General features: G+C 50.3%; 1 protein-coding gene across 1 annotated transcript in view; it reads left to right on the forward strand.

Moving 5' to 3' along the window:
* Positions 1–309: 309 nt before the first annotated feature.
* The window catches only part of slc25a21 (solute carrier family 25 member 21), an 84,232-nt gene continuing 65,749 nt past the window's right edge, over positions 310–18,792 (forward strand). Inside the window, exon 1 of the mRNA XM_039009846.1 lies at positions 310–433. Coding sequence (XP_038865774.1) covers positions 405–433 — 29 coding nt within the window. The 5' untranslated portion in view covers positions 310–404. The remainder of the gene's footprint in view (positions 434–18,792) is intronic.

The following is an 18,792-nucleotide window of genomic DNA, read 5'->3' on the forward strand; positions in this document are numbered from 1 at the left end:
ACTCACCAGTCACCACTGCCTTCCTCGTCACTACCGAGAAGGCTTACCACACCCTTGACAGTCAGGCGGTAAAAATATGATTTGTGTGATGATTAATGTGGGTCTATCCCACCTTGTTTGGTCTGTGGGGTGGTACCAATGATGATTGGGTGGTACGGAGGTTGGCTGGCTGACTGGGTAATGATGAAGTGAAAGATGTGACAGAAATCGGTTGCCATTTGTAGTTTGGTTCATCATTGTATCTCTACATCTCTTACTTTTTACAATGTTCGCCAGCAAAGGAGCCCTCCTTTTGCCAAACAAATGACTGTCAGGTTGAAAGTGTGCACATTCGGGTAAATGAAGAGCAATATTGTGATGAGTCCTACTTTCGTCTCTCTCCAGGTCTGGTGGAGATTCTGCTGATGCACCCTCTAGATGTGGTGAAGACCAGGTACGTCGCCCTATAAAACACACACACTTTTAACCTAAATCCAATGGCTGGATGGCGGCATTCGCACAAAACTGAAAGCGCGATCCACCGCATTTAACCATGGAAAGAGTTCTGGAAATATGGCTGAATATAAACAGTGTAGTTATTCCCTCCGCAAGGCAATAAAACAAGCGAAATCCCAGTACAGGGACAAGGTGGAGTCGCAATTCAACGGCTAAGACACGAGACGTATCTGGCAGGGTCTACAAGAAATCCCTACAAAAAGAAAACCAGTCACGTCACGGACACCGACGTCACGCTTCCAGACAAACTAAACACCTTCTTTGCCCGCATTGACGATAATACAGTGCCACCATCGCGGCTCACTAACAAAGACTGCGCCCCCCCCCCCTCCTCTTCTCCGTGGCCGACGGAGTAAAATATTTAAACGTGTTTACCCTCGCAAGGCTGCTGGCCCAGACGGCATCCCTAGCCGTGTCCTCAGAGCATGCGCAGACCAGCTGGCTGGTGTATTTACGGATATATTTAATCGCTCACTATCCCAGTCTGTTGTCCCCACATACTTCAAGATGGCCACCATTGTTCCTGTACCCAAGAAGGCAAAGATAACTAAATCACTACCACCCCGTAGCACTCACTTCTGTCACCATGAAGTGCTTTGAGAGGCTAGTTAAGGATTAAATCACCTCAACCTTACCTGTTACCCTAGACCCACTTCAATTTGCTTACCGTCCCAATAGATCCACAGACAATGCAATCACACTGCACACTGCCCTGTCCCATCTGGAAAAAAGCTATGTAAGAATGCTGTTCATTGACTACAGCTCAGCATTCAACACCATAGTACCCTCCAAGCTCATCATCAAGCTAGAGGCCCTGGGTCTGAACCCTGCACTGTGCAACTGGGTCCTGGACTTTCTGACGGGCCGCCCCCAGGTGGCGAAGGTAGGAAACAACATCTCCACTCCGCTGATCCTCAACACTGGGGCCCTACAAGGGTGCGTTCTCAGCCCCCTCCTGTACTCCCTGTTCACCCACGACTGCCAGGCCAAGCACGCCTCCAACTCAATCATCAAGTTTGCAGACGACACAACAGTAGTAGGCTTGATTACCAACGATGACGAGGCAGCCTACAGGGAGGAAGTGAGGACCCTGGGAGTATTGTGTCAGGAAAATAACCTCTCACCCAATGTCAACAAAACAAAGAAGATGATCGTGGACTTCAGGAAACAGCAGAGGGAGCAGCCTCCCATCCACATAGACGGGACAGCAGTGGAGAAGGTTGAAAGTTTTAAGTTCCTGGGCGTACACATCACAGCCAAACTGAAATGGTCCACCCACACAGACAGTGTGGTGAAGAAGGCGCAACAGCGCCTCTTCAACCTCAGGAGGCTGAAGTAATTTGGCTTGTCACCCAAAACCCTGACAAAGTTCTACAGATGCACAATCGAGAGCCTCCTGTCGGACTGTATCACCGCCTGGTACGGCAACTGCTCCGCCCACAACCGTAAGGCTCTCCAGAGGGTGGTGCGGTCTGCACAACGCATAACCGGGGGCAAACTACCTGCCCTCCAGGACACCTACAGCACCCGATGTCACAGGAAGGCCAAAAAGATCATCAAGGACAACAACCACCCGAGCCACTGCCTGTTCACCTCGCTATCATCCAGAAGGCGAAGTCAATACAGGTGCATTGAAGCTGGGACCGAGAGACTGAAAAACAGCTTCTATCTTAAGGCCATCAGACTGCTAAATAGCAATCACTAACTCAGAGAGGCTGCCGCCTACACTGAGACCCAATCACAGGCCACTTTAATCAATAGATCACTAGTCACTTTATACAATGCCACTTTAAATAATGCCACTTTAATAATGTTTACATATCTTACATTACTCATCTCATATGTATATACTGTATCTTATATCATCTATTGCATCTTGCCTATGCCGCTCGGCCATCGCTCATCCATATATTTATATGTACATATTCTTATTCCATCCCTTTAGATTTGTGTGTATTAGGTATTTCGTTTTTGGGGAATTGTTAGAATACTTGTTAGATATTACTGCACTGTCGGAACTAGAAGCACAAGCATTTCGCTACACTCGCATTAACATCTGCTAACCAGGTGTATGTGACCAATACAGTTTGATTTGATGACAGGGTGACATTTTTTTGGTTGAATTCACGTTAGTTGACTACTTCAACCAAATGTCAATAAAAACTAGACGTTGAAGTGATGTCTGCGCCCAGTGGGTTGGGCCTATATTCTGGAGTGTTTCTCATACCAGGGCTTTCCCCCCGCTGCTTAGCTCAGTGGGGCTGGATCTGGCCCGCACTGTATTCTCCCAGTGGTGGGCAGCATCCCATGCCAAAGCCCTAAACCATTTTGTGGAAAATGAAATGCATCATTTACCCATTCCACCCCACAATGTTTAAGTAATACGTTTTTATGTTTTGCAAATCGCTTAAATTTTTTACCTCATTATTTAATTTGATCCCATCCTTTTTTTCATGGCCTCTGGGTCGCTGCTGAAAAAGAACCAAACAGAGAAAATAAATCTGAGTGCAGAGTTTTGGGGTTGTTGTTTTTTTCCCTCCCTCCCTCCCTCCCTCCCTCCCTCCCTCCCTCCCTCCCTCCCTCCCTCTCTCCACCCCCTCCCTCCCTCCCTCCCTCCCTCCCTCCCTCCCTCCCTCCCTCCCTCCCTCCCTCTCTCCCTCCCTCTCTCTCTCTCTCTCTCCACCCCCTCCCTCCCTCCCTCCCTCCCTCTCTCTTTCTCTCTTTCTCCCTCCCTCCCTCTCTCTTTCTCTCTCTCTCTTTCTCCCTCCCTCCCTATCTCTTTCTCCCTCTCTCTTTCTCCCTCCCTCACTCTCTCTTTCTTTCTCCCTCCCTCTCTCTTTCTTTCTCCCTCCCTCTCTCTTTCTCCCTCCCTCTCTCTCTCTCTCTCTCTCTCTCTCTCTCTCTCTCTCTCTCTCTCTCTCTCTCTCTCTCTCTCTCTCTCTCTTTTTCTCCCCTCTCTTTCTCCCTTCTCTCTCTTTTTCCCTCCCTTCTCTCTTTTTCTCCCTTCTCTTTCTCTCTTTTTCTCCCTTCTCTTTCTCTCTTTTTCTCCCTTCTCTTTCTCCCTTCTCTCTCTTTCTCCCCTCTCTTTCTCCCTTCTCTTTCTCTCTGCCTCTCTCTCTTGTTCTCTCTCCCTCTCTCTCTTTTTCTCTCTCTTTCTTTCCTGTCCCCCCTCTCCCTCTCATGTAACGGTGGCAGTGCTGTGAGGGTAGAGGGGTAGGAGGGTGATCAGGACCCTCACACCACAGCCACTCAGCCATCCATCCATAAACAGGTCGTGGGCTGCTACTTACGCTTTATAGTCTTTCACAGGCCCAGCAAGACCGCTGGCAAGGCCTCAACCCCCCCTGCCCTACCCCTCCACCCTTCCCTCTGCCCTTTTCTCTCCTCCCCTCCACACCCCAGCGCCTTCCCCTCCACCCGTCCCCTCTGCTGCCGCCCTCCAAAACCCTCCCCTCCACCCGCCCTCTGTAAATTCTGCTGCTTCTCTGTCATTTACAGCAGTAGTTTCTTGGTAAATAAACTTTCGAAGGCTTGCCTTTTAAAAAGTGAAGGTGGAATGGAGGCCACGACCAGAGGAGAAGAGCGAGGAGGAGTGGAAAGGCAGGAGGGATAAAAGGAGAAGGTTGTTGGAGGAATACACTCAGACACACAAACACCTCACAGACACACGGAGACTGGCCGGGCAGTGTCGTATTAGTAGATATCTGATACTCTCAAGCCTGTTGTGTGATTTACAGCCCTGTGTAGAGGTTATAGAGGGTTTATTACAGGTAAGGGCTGACCACAGCCTGTCTGTCCTCACACACAGGGGTCAGGGTTAAAAGTGCAAGAGCTATTTTCTTTGTAATGCCCTTCTTTAAAGAGCGCTAAAAGCACCCGTAAAAAACGACAGCTTTATTGAGATGTTATTGATCTGTTTTGCGCCTGTGTGTGTCCCTGTCTCTGCCTGGCCCATCAATGGGGGGGGGTGTGTGTGTGTGTGTCTCTGCCTGCCCAATCAATCAGTAGCTCTTTGGGGATCCATGTATCCATCTATGTGTTTGTCTTGTTTTCAAAGGGATTTCCCTTTTTGTCATCAGGACATTGCACTCGATGTCCCACTCGATGTCCTTATTCCAGAGGTCTCTGAATGCAGTCTTCTTTAACAGATGGAATAAACAGACAACTCTTTCTATTTTGGAACTGGAACTCCGAGCCAAGGCCAGAAATATGGAAAGTTTATTGAATCTGCCTCTTTAAACTTCAAGAGGTTTCTGGCTGCTGAAGGACAAGCTACACACACACACACACACATACACACACACCCACACACACACATGCTTATACACTCACACTCTCAGTTTCTCTCTTTCCCTCTCTGTTTCACACACACATTCAGAACATCTACACATTAGATTATACACACAGCAGAATGTACACACACACACTAGCTAGCTAATTGGGACCGAGAAGCAGGAGCTGAAAGCTATTAGCAGGTGGGAGGCTTGGAGCTGGCCAGGCTGACTGGTAGCTGATGAGGCCTTCAGACACACACACCTCCACTGGGTCGGTCTCTTTCTTTCTTTCTCTCTCTCTCTCTCTCTCTCTCTCGTCAGCTCGCTCGCACTCTCAGCTCTCAATCTCTCTCAGCTCACTCTCTCAGCTCGCTCTCTCTCAGCTCGCTCTCTCTCTCTCAGCTCGCTCTCTCTCAGCTCGCACTCTCTCAGCTCTCTCTCTCTCAGCTCTCTCTCTCTCAGCTCGCTCTCTCTCAGCTCGCTCTCTCTCAGCTCGCTCTCTCTCAGCTCGCTCTCTCTCAGCTCGCTCTCTCTCAGCTCTCTCTCTCTCAGCTCGCTCTCTCTCAGCTCTCTCTCTCTCAGCTCGCTCTCTCTCAGCTCGCTCTCTCTCAGCTCTCTCTCTCTCAGCTCTCTCTCTCTCAGCTCGCTCTCTCTCAGCTCGCTCTCTCAGCTCGCTCTATTTTCTTTCTTGCTCTCTCTCTCAGCTCGCTCTCTCTCAGCTCGCTCTCACTCAGCTCGCTCTCTCTCAGCTCGCTCTCTCTCAGCTCGCTCTCTCTCAGCTCGCTCTCTCTCAGCTCGCTCTCTCTCAGCTCGCTCTCACTCAGCTCGCTCTCTCTCAGCTCGCTCTCTCTCAGCTCGCTCTCTCTCAGCTCGCACTCTCTCAGCTCGCTCTCTCTCAGCTCGCTCTCTCTCAGCTCTCTCTCTCTCAGCTCGCTCTCTCTCAGCTCGCTCTCTCTCAGCTCGCACTCTCTCAGCTCGCTCTCTCTCAGCTCGCTCTCTCTCAGCTCGCACTCTCTCAGCTCGCACTCTCTCAGCTCGCACTCTCTCAGCTCGCTCTCTCTCAGCTCGCTCTCTCTCAGCTCGCTCTCTCAGCTCGCTCTCTCTCAGCTCGCTCTCTCTCTCTCAGCTCGCTCTCTCTCAGCTCGCTCTCTCTCTCTCAGCTCGCTCTCTCTCAGCTCGCTCTCTCTCAGCTCGCACTCTCTCAGCTCGCTCTCTCTCAGCTCGCTCTCTCTCAGCTCGCTCTCTCTCAGCTCGCTCTATTTTCTTTCTTGCTCTCTCTCTCAGCCAGGCCAGGCATGGCTCTTATTAGGGCCTGGCTGGTTAGCTCCTGCTCCTGTCTTTAATGTCCACTGGCCCAAATTGGACTTCAGGCGACTGGAGTAAATTAAGTTTTTTCCACCGAGCCGCCAAACATGAAAAATCAAAGGGATTTTTAATGGACTTTCTCTTCTGAAGGGGGGAAACCTGACTAAATATGTACCTGAAAATTCATGTTTACTCATTTTCCCAAAATGAGGGCCCACTCCCATCTAGTTTGAAAGCAGAGGGAGAATGAAGTAGAGCGGGGGGGTTGAATCTTGAGCAGTAGCAAAGTTGAGACTAGTTTGCGTCCCAAGTGGAACCCTTTCCCCTATATGTCAGATATTTGATTAATTATCATTTTAGAATTTTTTAGGATTGAATAATGAACACTCTTATGATGACACAAGTACTAAGTGTCTGGTATATGACCATATATCTTTAACATGCACAGTGACTCAAATAATAGGCCTTTCTGTCTCCCGTAGACAAGCCTTTCCCATTCAACAAGATTTGAGCAATGAGCTTTTCAGGACAGAAATTAAGTAGTGATCACTCAGTCAGAATAATTTATTTATTTTTATCTATTTATTTTCCCTTCGATAAAGAAAGATAAGAGATGAGAGCAATGTGTTGTGGAACTCAAGGCTGGCTGTTAGCAGATGCTGCTGCCTGTGTCCTGTGTTGTTTTAGTTGGACTCCCTGGGGTTTTTACTGGCTAGCCCTAGTTCTGACCCCTGTTACACACACACGCTCTCTCTCTTTCTTGCTCAGCTCTCTCTCTGCTCTTTCTCAGCTCTTTGTCTCAGCTCTTTCTCTCAGCTCTTTATCAGCTCTCTCTCTCTCTCTCTCTCTCTCTCTCTCTCTCTCTCTCTCTCTCTCAGCTCTCTCTCTCTCTCAGCTCTCTCTCTCGCTCTCTCTCAGCTCTCTCTCTCTCTCTCTCTCAGTTCGCTCTCTCTCAGCTCTCTCTCTCAGCTCTCGCTCTCTCAGCTCTATCTCTTCTCTCTCTCTGCTCTCTCAGCTCTCTTTTTCTCTCTCAGCTCTCTCTCAGCTCTTTCTCTCAGCTCTCTTTTTCTCTCTCAGCTCTCTCTCAGCTCTTTCTCTCAGCTCTCTCTCTTTCTCTCTCAGCTCTCGCTCTCAGCTCTCTTGTTCTCTCTCAGCTCTTTCTCAGCTTTTTCTCTCAGCTCTCTCTCAGCTCTCTCTAGCTCTGACCCTCGTATTACTCACTTCCAGTAATTACCGTCTACGTGTCTCACATCTGAGTGAGTGTTGCAGTTGCACAGATAGTAAACTGTGGATTACCCCTGTCCCGAACCCTCCCGCCACTCCTCCTGAACTCAGTATCCGTAGGACGAGGAATGTGGCCATTGTCGGCGTGTTCGTGTGTATGGGCATACGCCACAGAGACAGTGGTTGTGCCGTTACAGCCCCCCATTAACCTGGAAAGCACCTAGTTACATGGTTCATGGGCTGGTCTCAGCTCACTTGGAGGTAACAAAGGGTGTCGGGCGGCGCTCTGGGCAGGGGGGGGGGGGTTTGGGGGGTGCAGTGTGCTCCGGGGCTGGGCCATCTGACTCTGATCAGGCAGGTCGCTAGGCTGGCCGGCCCGACGCTGGGACCCTGGGCCGCTGCTCCCTCATTAGAGAGGACTAAACACATACACACAGAGGGAGAGAGACACGCATGTATGTACACACTCACACAAGCACATTAGAGAGGACTAAAGAGCCGACAGCTCCCTTCATGTTAGGATCCTGTTGCATTGTAGGTCCCACCCTCTGCATACACACTACCAGTCAAAAGTTTGGACACCTACTCATTCAAGGGGTTTTCTTTATATTTTACTATTTTCTACATTGTAGAATAATAGTGAAGACATCAATAATAGTGAAGACATCAAAGAGATCAATAATATCAAAGACATCAATAATAGTGATGTTAGTCTGGGGATGTTGGCCATCATTGAGTTCCCACATATGCTGAGCACTTGTTGGCTGCTTTTCCTTCACTCTGCAGTCCAACTCATCTCAAACCATCTCAATTGGGTTGAGGTCGGGTGATTGTGGAGGCCAGGTCATCTGATGCAGCACTATATCACTCTCCTTCTTGGTCAAATAGCCCATACACAACCTGGAGGTGTGTTGGGTCATTGTCCTGTTGAAAAACAAATGATAGTCCCACTAAGCGCAAACCAGATGGGATGGCGTATCGCTGCAGAATGCCGTGGTAACCATGCTGGTTAAGTGTAACTTGAATTCTAAATAAATCACTGACAGTGTCACCATCAAAGCACCCCCACACCATCACACCTCCTCCTCCATGCTTCACGGTGGGAACCACACATGCGGAGATCATCCGGTCACCTACTCTGTGTCTCACAAAGACACGACGGTTGGAATCAAAAATCTCACATTTTTACTCATCAGACGGAAGGACAGATTTCCACCGGTCTAATGTCGATTGCTTGTGTTTCTTGGCCCAAGCAAGTCTCTTCTTCTTATTGGTGTCCTTTAGTAGTGGTTTCTTTGCAGCAATTTGACCGTGAAGGCCTGATTCACACAGTCTCCTCTGAACATGTCACGCCCTGACCTTAGTTATCTTTGTTTTCTTTATTATTTTGGTTAGGTCAGGGTGTGACGAGGGTGGTTAGTTTAGTTTTTGTATTGTCTAGGGGTTTTTGTATTGTCTAGGGGTTTTTGTAAGTCTAGGTGTTTATATGTCTATGGTTGCCTAGATTGGTTCTCAATCAGAGGCAGCTGTTTATCGTTGTCTCTGATTGGGGACCATATTTAGGTAGCCATATTCCTTGGGTAGTTTGTGGGTTCTTATTCTATGTTTAGTTGCCTGTCTGCACTTCTCATATATGCTTCACGGTTCGTCCTTATATACCCCTCTCCCTGTTTATATACCCCTCTCCCTGTCCTTATATACAGGGGCAGCAGGTAGCCTAGTGGTTAGAGCGTTGGGCCAGTAACCAAAAGGTTGCTAGATCAAATCCCCGAACTGACAAGGTAAAAATCTGTCGTTCTGCCCCTGAACATGGCAGGGGCACTGGTCCTAGGCCGTCATTGTAAATAAGAATTTGCTATTGACTTGCTTAGTAAAATAAAGGTTAAAGAAAAAATATATATACCCCTGTGACATAAGTATGGAAGTAAAAACCCTCTAAGTATATCTTTCTTAGATTCTTAGGAGTCTGGATAGTTACGCTTCACTCACCATGAGTAACAAATACACACACACACACTCTCTCACCAGTCCAGCAGAGACACAACTCTGGTCCCTGATTAGAAAAACCTGGGGTTACCCCTTGCCTCACGACGGTATCCATGACAACTCAGCCTCCATTTGATCCCAGCATGGATGCAAGTATGTCTCTGCTAGAAGGCTAGTGGATAACAATCTTTGACGAGGGCCTTTGACAGATGACGTCCTGTCCTGTAAGTAACGTGTGTGTGTCTGCACGTATATAGACACAGCCTGGGGCTTATTCTCTCCTCCCCCTCTCACCCCCGACTGCTGTGTGAACCCTGCTGCCCTCCTGGAGGAATCCCTGACACGGTGCTCAAACAACAGGCCACAAAAGCTCTGAGGGGCCGATAGCTGATCCTTCCTTGTAAAGGAACACGCAGGTCAGCAGCAGTCAAGTCTCCTCCTAAACCTCTATACCCTGAAAGACTCCTCAAAGAGAGTCCCCTCTGACGGTGTGGAAAACTCCGTCTCGAGCCCCCTTCACCCACGTCGTGGAGTCAATACGGACCATATAGAGTAGGGAGAAGGCGTTGCTACTTACAGTATCTTATCCTTTGTGTGTGTGTGTGTGTGTGTGTGTGTGTGTGTGTGTGTGTGTGTGTGTGTGTGTGTGTGTGTGTGTGTGTGTGTGTGTGTGTGTGTGTGTGTGTGTGTGTGTGTGTGTGTGTGTGTGTGTGAGAAATGTACTTCCTCTCTCCTCGTGTTCAATGCCCCTGCACTGCGACTCATCCCTGCCTCTGCCACTCTTCCCCTCCTAACCCAACGGACCGCCCAGTAAGCTCACTACATAACACCTGCCTCTTCCTCCATCTGTGGACCATATCCACTCTTGTCTGGCGTGATCTGATCATATATCCGACCTGTTATTTCAAGAGAATCGCCGGTTGCATTTCTTACTTGCGTCCTAGTTGGATTGACTGTCTTTGCCTATGAAGTAGCATCCACTAGGCCTATGTTTAAGGAAGGTAACTGGATGGATAGCTACTGTCATCCTCATCCGATCCTCTCCTTGCTGCAGCACTGCAGGCCAGTCCTGTCTCTCCCATGGATCTCCCACTAGCTCTACTTACTTCCCTGTTGCTGCTCCTGCCACTACACATGATGACACGGGTGTTTAACAGGACCGCTACCTAGGAGGTGTCAGAGTTACAAACACCGCAACGCATTATGTTACAAAGATTGAATTGTTTAAATACTACAACTGCGTCTGAAATGAGCCGTTTTAGAGAGGCAGTACGGGACTTGATGAAAACTCATTTGTTCCAGCGTCTCGGGGACACCTGGTGGCATCTGGAACCTTCTTCACATTTCTCCTCTCTCTCTCTCTCTCTCTCTCTCTCACACACTCACACTCACACAAAGCGCTGGGCCTTGGGAGGCAGGGGAGCGAGGAGGAGAGGAGAAGAAGGGATAGTCATCGGCAGTAATATAGAGGCTCGGGTTTCGCCAAGGACCAAGGAAACGCGTAGGAAAGTTGTCTTCTTTTCCGGAGAGCGTGTGCGTCTGTGTGCGCGGGCGTGCGTGCGTTCTAGCCAAGTCACCCCCACTGTCGGAGAAGTCTCCAAAACCACGCAACGTTTCCTCACTTCAAAGTGGTGCTTACTTTCCTGTCCTTTGAGCTGGGGCTAGTATGTACTGTGCTATCTCTAGAGATCCTGGCTTGTGCTCGGCACTTATTCTCTTGCTTTGATCTCCTCTCGCTCAACCTGTACCTTCCACATATTTTCAAGAAGTTCAGTACTTACTATGACTGTGATATGTGGTTAAGATAGCTAGGTGGTTGTCTCACTCACGTAGCTATCTTAAGTGCGACTTAAATGTGAGTCGCCCCTGGATAAGAGCGTCTGCTGAATGGTTAGAATGTAAATGTCAAATGTTCAGCATGGTAGGCGAATCATCATCAGCATGGTGGGTTTTGAGCTCGGATATTCGTTTTCTGCTCTTTCTGTTGACATTGGTTCAAAAAGGGATGTTCACGGACACCACTGAAGCTCTTTATTGTCCTATTCCTCTACTACTACTAGTTGACCCTTCTATCACCCATCTTCGGGTCTTTCGTCAGCTAGTTTTATGCCGTACTTCCTGCCCAGAAGTCTGATCACCACAGTGTGATCCAAGGGCCGAGGGGTCACAGTACATGAGGAGAAGACATCTGGGTCCCAGGGAGAGAGAGAGAGAGGTAGCTTCACCAGCCTGATCACTAGAAGTAGACTTCGATTTAGGACGTTTGGAAAAGGTCAACGCAACGTCGATATATGCCTTCCTCGGCACTCACAAAAACAAAGAGAAACGGTTGCCCAGGACTGGGCGTGAACACTGTGATGCCCGGAGCACGCAGACTAGGCCACTGCGCCACCACAGTTCACAATTATCTAGCAAGCCGTAACAATACCTGATGATAGTAGACGGAAACAACGCTTTGTTTTTAATTATTTTGTTTTAAGCCTTCACCAAACCATAGCCTGAAACTTCACCACTCAGAATGAATGACTAAACTGTTAAACATTTGAGTTGTTTCTGTTTCAACCCTGTGACCACGAGGAATGAATGCGTCTCGAAAAGATGTTTATCCAAAATACGTTGAATTTCGAAGGGAAATGATGAGATCATGTTGAGCTTGCCGGTGAAGAACCACAGGAGTCATGTTTATCTGAACTCACACACACACATTCACACACACATACAGTATATATACACACACACACACACACACACACACACACACACACACACACACACACACACACACACACACTCACAGTATATGAGTAGACATCTGGGTCCCAGCCATGGACTGAGGTAGCATCTCAGTGGGGATCCAGACCAGTCAAGTTTATCTGTGTGAGAAGTAAAGAGAAGAAGCCCCAGTACGAGACAGGGTTAGGGCCAGTAAGAGACAGGGTTAGGGCCAGTAGGAGACAGGGTTAGGGCCAGTAGGAGACAGGGTTAGGGCCAGTAGGAGACAGGGCCAGTAGGAGACAGGGCCAGTAGGAGACAGGGTTAGGGCCAGTAGGAGACAGGGCCAGTAGGAGACAGGGCCAGTAGGAGACAGGGCCAGTAGGAGACAGGGTTAGGGCCAGTAGGAGACAGGGTTAGGGCCAGTAGGAGACAGGGCCAGTAGGAGACAGGGCCAGTAGGAGACAGGGCCAGTAGGAGACAGGGCCAGTAGGAGACAGGGCCAGTAGGAGACAGGGCCAGTAGGAGACAGGGTTAGGGCCAGTAGGAGACAGGGTTAGTAGGAGACAGGGTTAGTAGGAGACAGGGTTAGGGCCAGTAGGAGACAGGGTTAGGGCCAGTAGGAGACAGGGCCAGTAGGAGACAGGGCCAGTAGGAGACAGGGCCAGTAGGAGACAGGGTTAGGGCCAGTAGGAGACAGGGTTAGGGCCAGTAGGAGACAGGGTTAGTAGGAGACAGGGTTAAGGCCAGTAGGAGACAGGGCCAGTAGGAGACAGGGTTAGTAGGAGACAGGGTTAGGGCCAGTAGGAGACAGGGTTAGGGCCAGTAGGAGACAGGGTTAAGGCCAGTAGGAGACAGGGTTAAGGCCAGTATGAGACAGGGTTAGGGCCAGTAGGAGACAGGGTTAGGGCCAGTAGGAGACAGGGTTAAGGCCAGTAGGAGACAGGGTTAGGGCCAGTAGGAGACAGGGTTAGGGCCAGTAGGAGACAGGGTTAGGGCCAGTAGGAGACAGGGTTAAGGCCAGTAGGAGACAGGGTTAAGGCCAGTAGGAGACAGGGTTAGTAGGAGACAGGGTTAAGGCCAGTAGGAGACAGGGTTAGGGCCAGTAGGAGACAGGGTTAGGGCCAGTAGGAGACAGGGTTAGGGCCAGTAGGAGACAGGGTTAAGGCCAGTAGGAGACAGGGTTAGGGCCAGTAGGAGACAGGGTTAGGGCCAGTAGGAGACAGGGTTAAGGCCAGTAGGAGACAGGGTTAAGGCCAGTAGGAGACAGGGTTAGGGCCAGTAGGAGACAGGGTTAGGGCCAGTAGGAGACAGGGCCAGTAGGAGACAGGGCCAGTAGGAGACAGGGCCAGTAGGAGACAGGGTTAGTAGGAGACAGGGTTAGGGCCAGTAGGAGACAGGGTTAGTAGGAGACAGGGCCAGTAGGAGACAGGGTTAGTAGGAGACAGGGTTAGGGCCAGTAGGAGACAGGGCCAGTAGGAGACAGGGCCAGTAGGAGACAGGGCCAGTAGGAGACAGGGTTAGTAGGAGACAGGGTTAGGGCCAGTAGGAGACAGGGTTAGTAGGAGACAGGGTTAAGGCCAGTAGGAGACAGGGCCAGTAGGAGACAGGGCCAGTAGGAGACAGGGTTAGTAGGAGACAGGGTTAGGGCCAGTAGGAGACAGGGCCAGTAGGAGACAGGGTTAGTAGGAGACAGGGTTAGGGCCAGTAGGAGACAGGGTTAGTAGGAGACAGGGTTAGGGCCAGTAGGAGACAGGGTTAGGGCCAGTAGGAGACAGGGTTAGGGCCAGTAGGAGACAGGGTTAGGGCCAGTGGGAGACAGGGTTAGTAGGAGACAGGGTTAGGGCCAGTAGGAGACAGGGTTAGGGCCAGTAGGAGACAGGGTTAGGGCCAGTAGGAGACAGGGTTAGGGCCAGTAGGAGACAGGGGCAGTAGGAGACAGGGTTAGGGGCAGTAGGAGACAGGGTTAGTAGGAGACAGGGTTAGTAGGAGACAGGGCCAGTAGGAGACAGGGTTAGGGGCAGTAGGAGACAGGGTTAGTAGGAGACAGGGTTAGTAGGAGACAGGGCCAGTAGGAGACAGGGTTAGGGGCAGTAGGAGACAGGGTTAGTAGGAGACAGGGTTAGTAGGAGACAGGGTTAGTAGGAGACAGGGTTAGTAGGAGACAGGGTTAGGGCCAGTAGGAGACAGGGTTAGGGCCAGTAGGAGACAGGGTTAGGGCCAATAGGAGACAGGGTTAGTAGGAGACAGGGTTAGGGCCAGTAGGAGACAGGGTTAGGGCCAGTAGGAGACAGGGCCAGTAGGAGACAGGGTTAATAGGAGACAGGGTTAGTAGGAGACAGGGTTAGGGCCAGTAGGAGACAGGGCCAGTAGGAGACAGGGTTAGTAGGAGACAGGGTTAGTAGGAGACAGGGTTAGGGCCAGTAGGAGACAGGGTTAGGGCCAATAGGAGACAGGGTTAGTAGGAGACAGGGTTAGGGCCAGTAGGAGACAGGGCCAGTAGGAGACAGGGTTAGGGCCAGTAGGAGACAGGGTTAGGGCCAGTAGGAGACAGGGTTAGGGCCAGTAGGAGACAGGGTTAGTAGGAGACAGGGTTAGGGCCAGTAGGAGACAGGGTTAGGGCCAATAGGAGACAGGGTTAGGGCCAGTAGGAGACAGGGTTAGGGCCAGTAGGAGACAGGGTTAGGGCCAGTAGGAGACAGGGTTAGGGCCAGTAGGAGACAGGGTTAGGGCCAGTAGGAGACAGGGTTAGGGCCAGTAGGAGACAGGGCCAGTAGGAGACAGGGCCAGTAGGAGACAGGGTTAGGGCCAGTAGGAGACAGGGTTAGGGCCAGTAGGAGACAGGGTTAGGGCCAGTAGGAGACAGGGTTAGGGCCAGTAGGAGACAGGGTTAGGGCCAGTAGGAGACAGGGTTAGTAGGAGACAGGGTTAAGGCCAGTAGGAGACAGGGCCAGTAGGAGACAGGGTTAAGGCCAGTAGGAGACAGGGCCAGTAGGAGACAGGGCCAGTAGGAGACAGGGCCAGTAGGAGACAGGGCCAGTAGGAGACAGGGCCAGTAGGAGACAGGGTTAGGGCCAGTAGGAGACAGGGTTAGGGCCAGTAGGAGACAGGGTTAGGGCCAGTAGGAGACAGGGTTAGGGCCAGTAGGAGACAGTGTAAAGGCTTTAGCATGCTTACGTTCAGTTAGCTGAAGTTGTCTAGGCAAACCAAACGAGTGTGCTCACATACTCCCTTAAAAGACCTTCGCTTGACAAACAAGCAAACAGTGGCAATTGTACTGTTTGTCCATTTGAGACACTGTATACACTTCCTCAAAAAGATAATCTGTCATAAATATTTACATTTTTGCCTAGGATTTCTCATTGAGAACATGTCCATGAATACGAGTCGTCTGTCGTTAAATGACAACAAAGACTTTATTGAAGAATCCCTACTGTTGACCAATCACCGACGAAGGGGCGTAGACTTCGGCTTGCCGCAAGACATTTTTTGTGTGCCCGAACAACGGAGAGAGAAAAACTTACCGAAGTCTTAAATGAACTAAAACGTCACAAAATGACGTCGTAATATATGCACAAACTCTTCGGAACGGTTTCGGCTGGGAAGCACGCGGACACCTTTAGTAGGAAAAAGGGTTAGGGTTAGGGGCAGTGGGAGGCAGCGGTAGTAGTCATGTCATGGAGATGTCATGGCTGTGAATATGTGAACAACTGTAACAGCCACCCTCCCTACCTCCCGTATAACGTGGACGCCAACATGACCTGGGTTACGTCCACACACGTGGTCACGCATGTAGGCTCGCACACGTACAATATACGCTTTCTGTCTGCGACACACTCTCTCTCTCTCTTTCTCTCTTACCTCTCTCTCTCTCTCTCTCTCTCTCTACCTTTCTCTCTACCTCTCTACCTCTCTCTCTCTCTCTCTCTACCTCTCTTACCTCTCTTACCTCTCTCTCTCTCTACCTCTCTCTACCTCTCTCTCTCTCTCTCTCTCTCCCTACCTTTCTCTCTACCTCTCTAGTCTCTCTCTCTCTCTCTACCTTTCTCTCTACCTCTCTACCTCTCTCTCTATATATATATCTCTCTCGCTCTCTCGCTCTCTCTCTCTCTCTCGCTCTCTGGTCCAGTGGGCCTGTGGTGCAGGTGAAACCCAACCTGGTCCAGACAAAACCCTGGAGTCCGGCCGGGGTCACAAGTGCCATGACTTTATCACTTCCTTTCTCTTCTCTTCTCTCCTCTCCTACTCTCATCTCTCATCTTCCCCCTCTTCTTCTTTATCTCTTTCCCACCAAAGGATCGGCTTTATTGGCCTCCTCTTTCTTTACCCCCCCCCCCCCTCTTCCTCTCTCTCTCTCTCTCTCCACTAGCAGTTTGTCAAGGAAATAACGACTTTTATTCCCGAATGGGATTTACAGTAGTCTTATTACTTTTCCTTGTTGTTGACTTTTTAAAATCTATCACTTTAAAGTGTGCACGTCTCCTGGAATTATCATCTAACTTTATGAGCACTGTGAAGAAGATAAGGCCGTAATCCATTGCTATATAGCGGACATCCTGTAAAGATGTCACTATATCTGCATGTATTCACGTCGTTAACTAGCTCTACACTAAGCAATTTGGTCAGTACAGTAACATCGTGATTTATCCAGGCAATCTCTCAGCGGATGTTAGAGGAACCATTTTGTTTTGGTCTCTCCCTTCCTGCTCTGACGAGCGATTGGTCCTCCCTACCCGGGGCTCTGATTGGATGCTGCCCCACCCTCTGTGTTCCATGTTGTATCATTTTAGGTTAGAAAGCTGATCTGCCCTTAACCTCATGTACCGATGCTATGGACTTGTGCCGTCTTTATGATCTCCCTCATTAAAATTAACTGTCTGGCTGTAAAAAAATGATTTCCTTTTAATGCTGCCTTCTGGATTCTCTTATGCACTTCAGATCTCAGATGATGGATAACCAACAGTGACTCTCTTTGGGTCTCTGTCTTCTCTCTCTCTCGCCCTCTCTTTCTCTCTCTCTCTCTCGCCCTCTCTTTCTCTCTCTCTCTCTCTCCCTCTCTTTCTGCCTCTCTCTCCCTCTCTCTCTCTCTGCCTCTCTCTCTCTCTCTCTCTCTCTCTCTCTCTCTGCCTCTCTCTCTTTCTGACTCTCTCTTTCTGCCTCTCTTTCTCTCTCTGCCTCTCTCTCTCTCTCCCTCTCTTTCTCTCTCTGCCTCTCTCTCTCTCTCTCTCTCTCTGCCTCTCTCTTTCTGCCTCTCTCTCTTTCTGCCTCTCTTTCTCTCTCTGCCTCTCTCTCTCTCCCTCTCTTTCTCTCTCTGCCTCTCTCTCTCTCTCCCTCTCTTTCTCTCTCTGCCTCTCTCTCTCTCTCTCTCTCTCTCTCTGCCTCTCTCTTTCTGCCTCTCTCTCTCTCTCTGACTTTCTCTCTCTTTCTGCCTCTCTCTCTCTTTCTGCCTCTCTCTCTCACCCAATTTTTCTCCACCACTCATTTACTCTTTACACTCTGTCGTGCACGAAGGTGTAAGCTAACAGACCAGGAATGGGACTCTGGGACTGGCTCTATAGCGAACTGTCCACATAGATACCAACAAACAACGACGCTAAGCTATTAAAACATTTACGATGGAGAACATGACGTATTTTCTAATCTTAGATGTAATAAATATAGGGCTCTGGAACTATTTACATCATAAAACCATCGTATTTATTATTTTCAATGAATATTTTGGATAGAAGGGTTTTGAAGTGCTAAATGTCATTTATGGGAGAGACTGAGAGCCCCCTCTCCTCCTCCCCTCCTCTCCTCCTCTCCTCCCCTCCTCTCCTCCTCCCCTCCTCTCCTCCCCTCCTCCCCTCCTCTCCTCCTCTCCTCCCCTCCTCTTCCCCTCCTCTCCTCCTCTCCTCCTCTCCTCCCCTCCTCTCCTCCTCTCATCCCCTCCTCTCCTCCTCTCCTCCCCTCCTCTCCTCTCGCCCCTCCCCTCCCCTCCTCTCCTCCCCTCCTCCCCTCCTCTCCTCCTCTCCTCCCCTCCTCTCCTCCTCTCATCCCCTCCTCTCCTCCTCTCATCCCCTCCTCTCCTCCTCTCCTCCCCTCCTCTCCTCTCGACCCTCCCCTCCTCTCCACTCTCCTCCCCTCCTCTCCTCTCTCCTCACCTCCTCTCTCCTCACCTCCTCTCTTCTATCCTCCCCTCCTCTCCTCTCTCCTCCCCTCCTCTCCTCTCTACTCACCTATCCTCCCCTCCTCTCCTCTCTCCTCCCCTCCTCTCCTCTCTCCTCTCCTTCTCTCCTCACCTCCTCTCTCCTCACCTATCCTCACCTCCTCTCCTCTCTCCTCACCTCCTCTCCTCTCACCTCACCTCCTCTCCTCTCACCTCCTCTCCTATCTCCTCACCTATCCTCCCCTTCTCTCCTCTCCTCTCTCCTCATCTCCTCTCCTCTCTCCTCACCTATCCTCACCTCCTCTCTCCTCACCTATCCTCCCCTCCTCTCTCCTCACCTATCCTCCCCTCCTCTCCTCTCTCTTCCCCTCCTCTCCTCACCTCCTCTCCTTCTCTCCTCACCTCCTCTCCTCCTCTCCTCTCTCCTCACCTATCCTCCCCTCCTCTCTCCTCACCTATCCTCCCCTCCTCTCTCCTCACCTATCCTCCCCTCCTCTCCTCTCTCCTCACCTATCCTCCCCTCCTCTCCTCACCTCCTCTCCTTCTCTCCTCACCTCCTCTCCTCCTCTCCTCTCTCCTCACCTATCCTCCCCTCCTCTCCTCTCTCCTCACCTATCCCCCCTCCTCTCCTCTCTCCTCACCTATCCT

This window comes from Salvelinus namaycush, chromosome 15 (assembly GCF_016432855.1).
Source record: "Salvelinus namaycush isolate Seneca chromosome 15, SaNama_1.0, whole genome shotgun sequence".
NCBI lineage: Eukaryota > Metazoa > Chordata > Actinopteri > Salmoniformes > Salmonidae > Salvelinus > Salvelinus namaycush.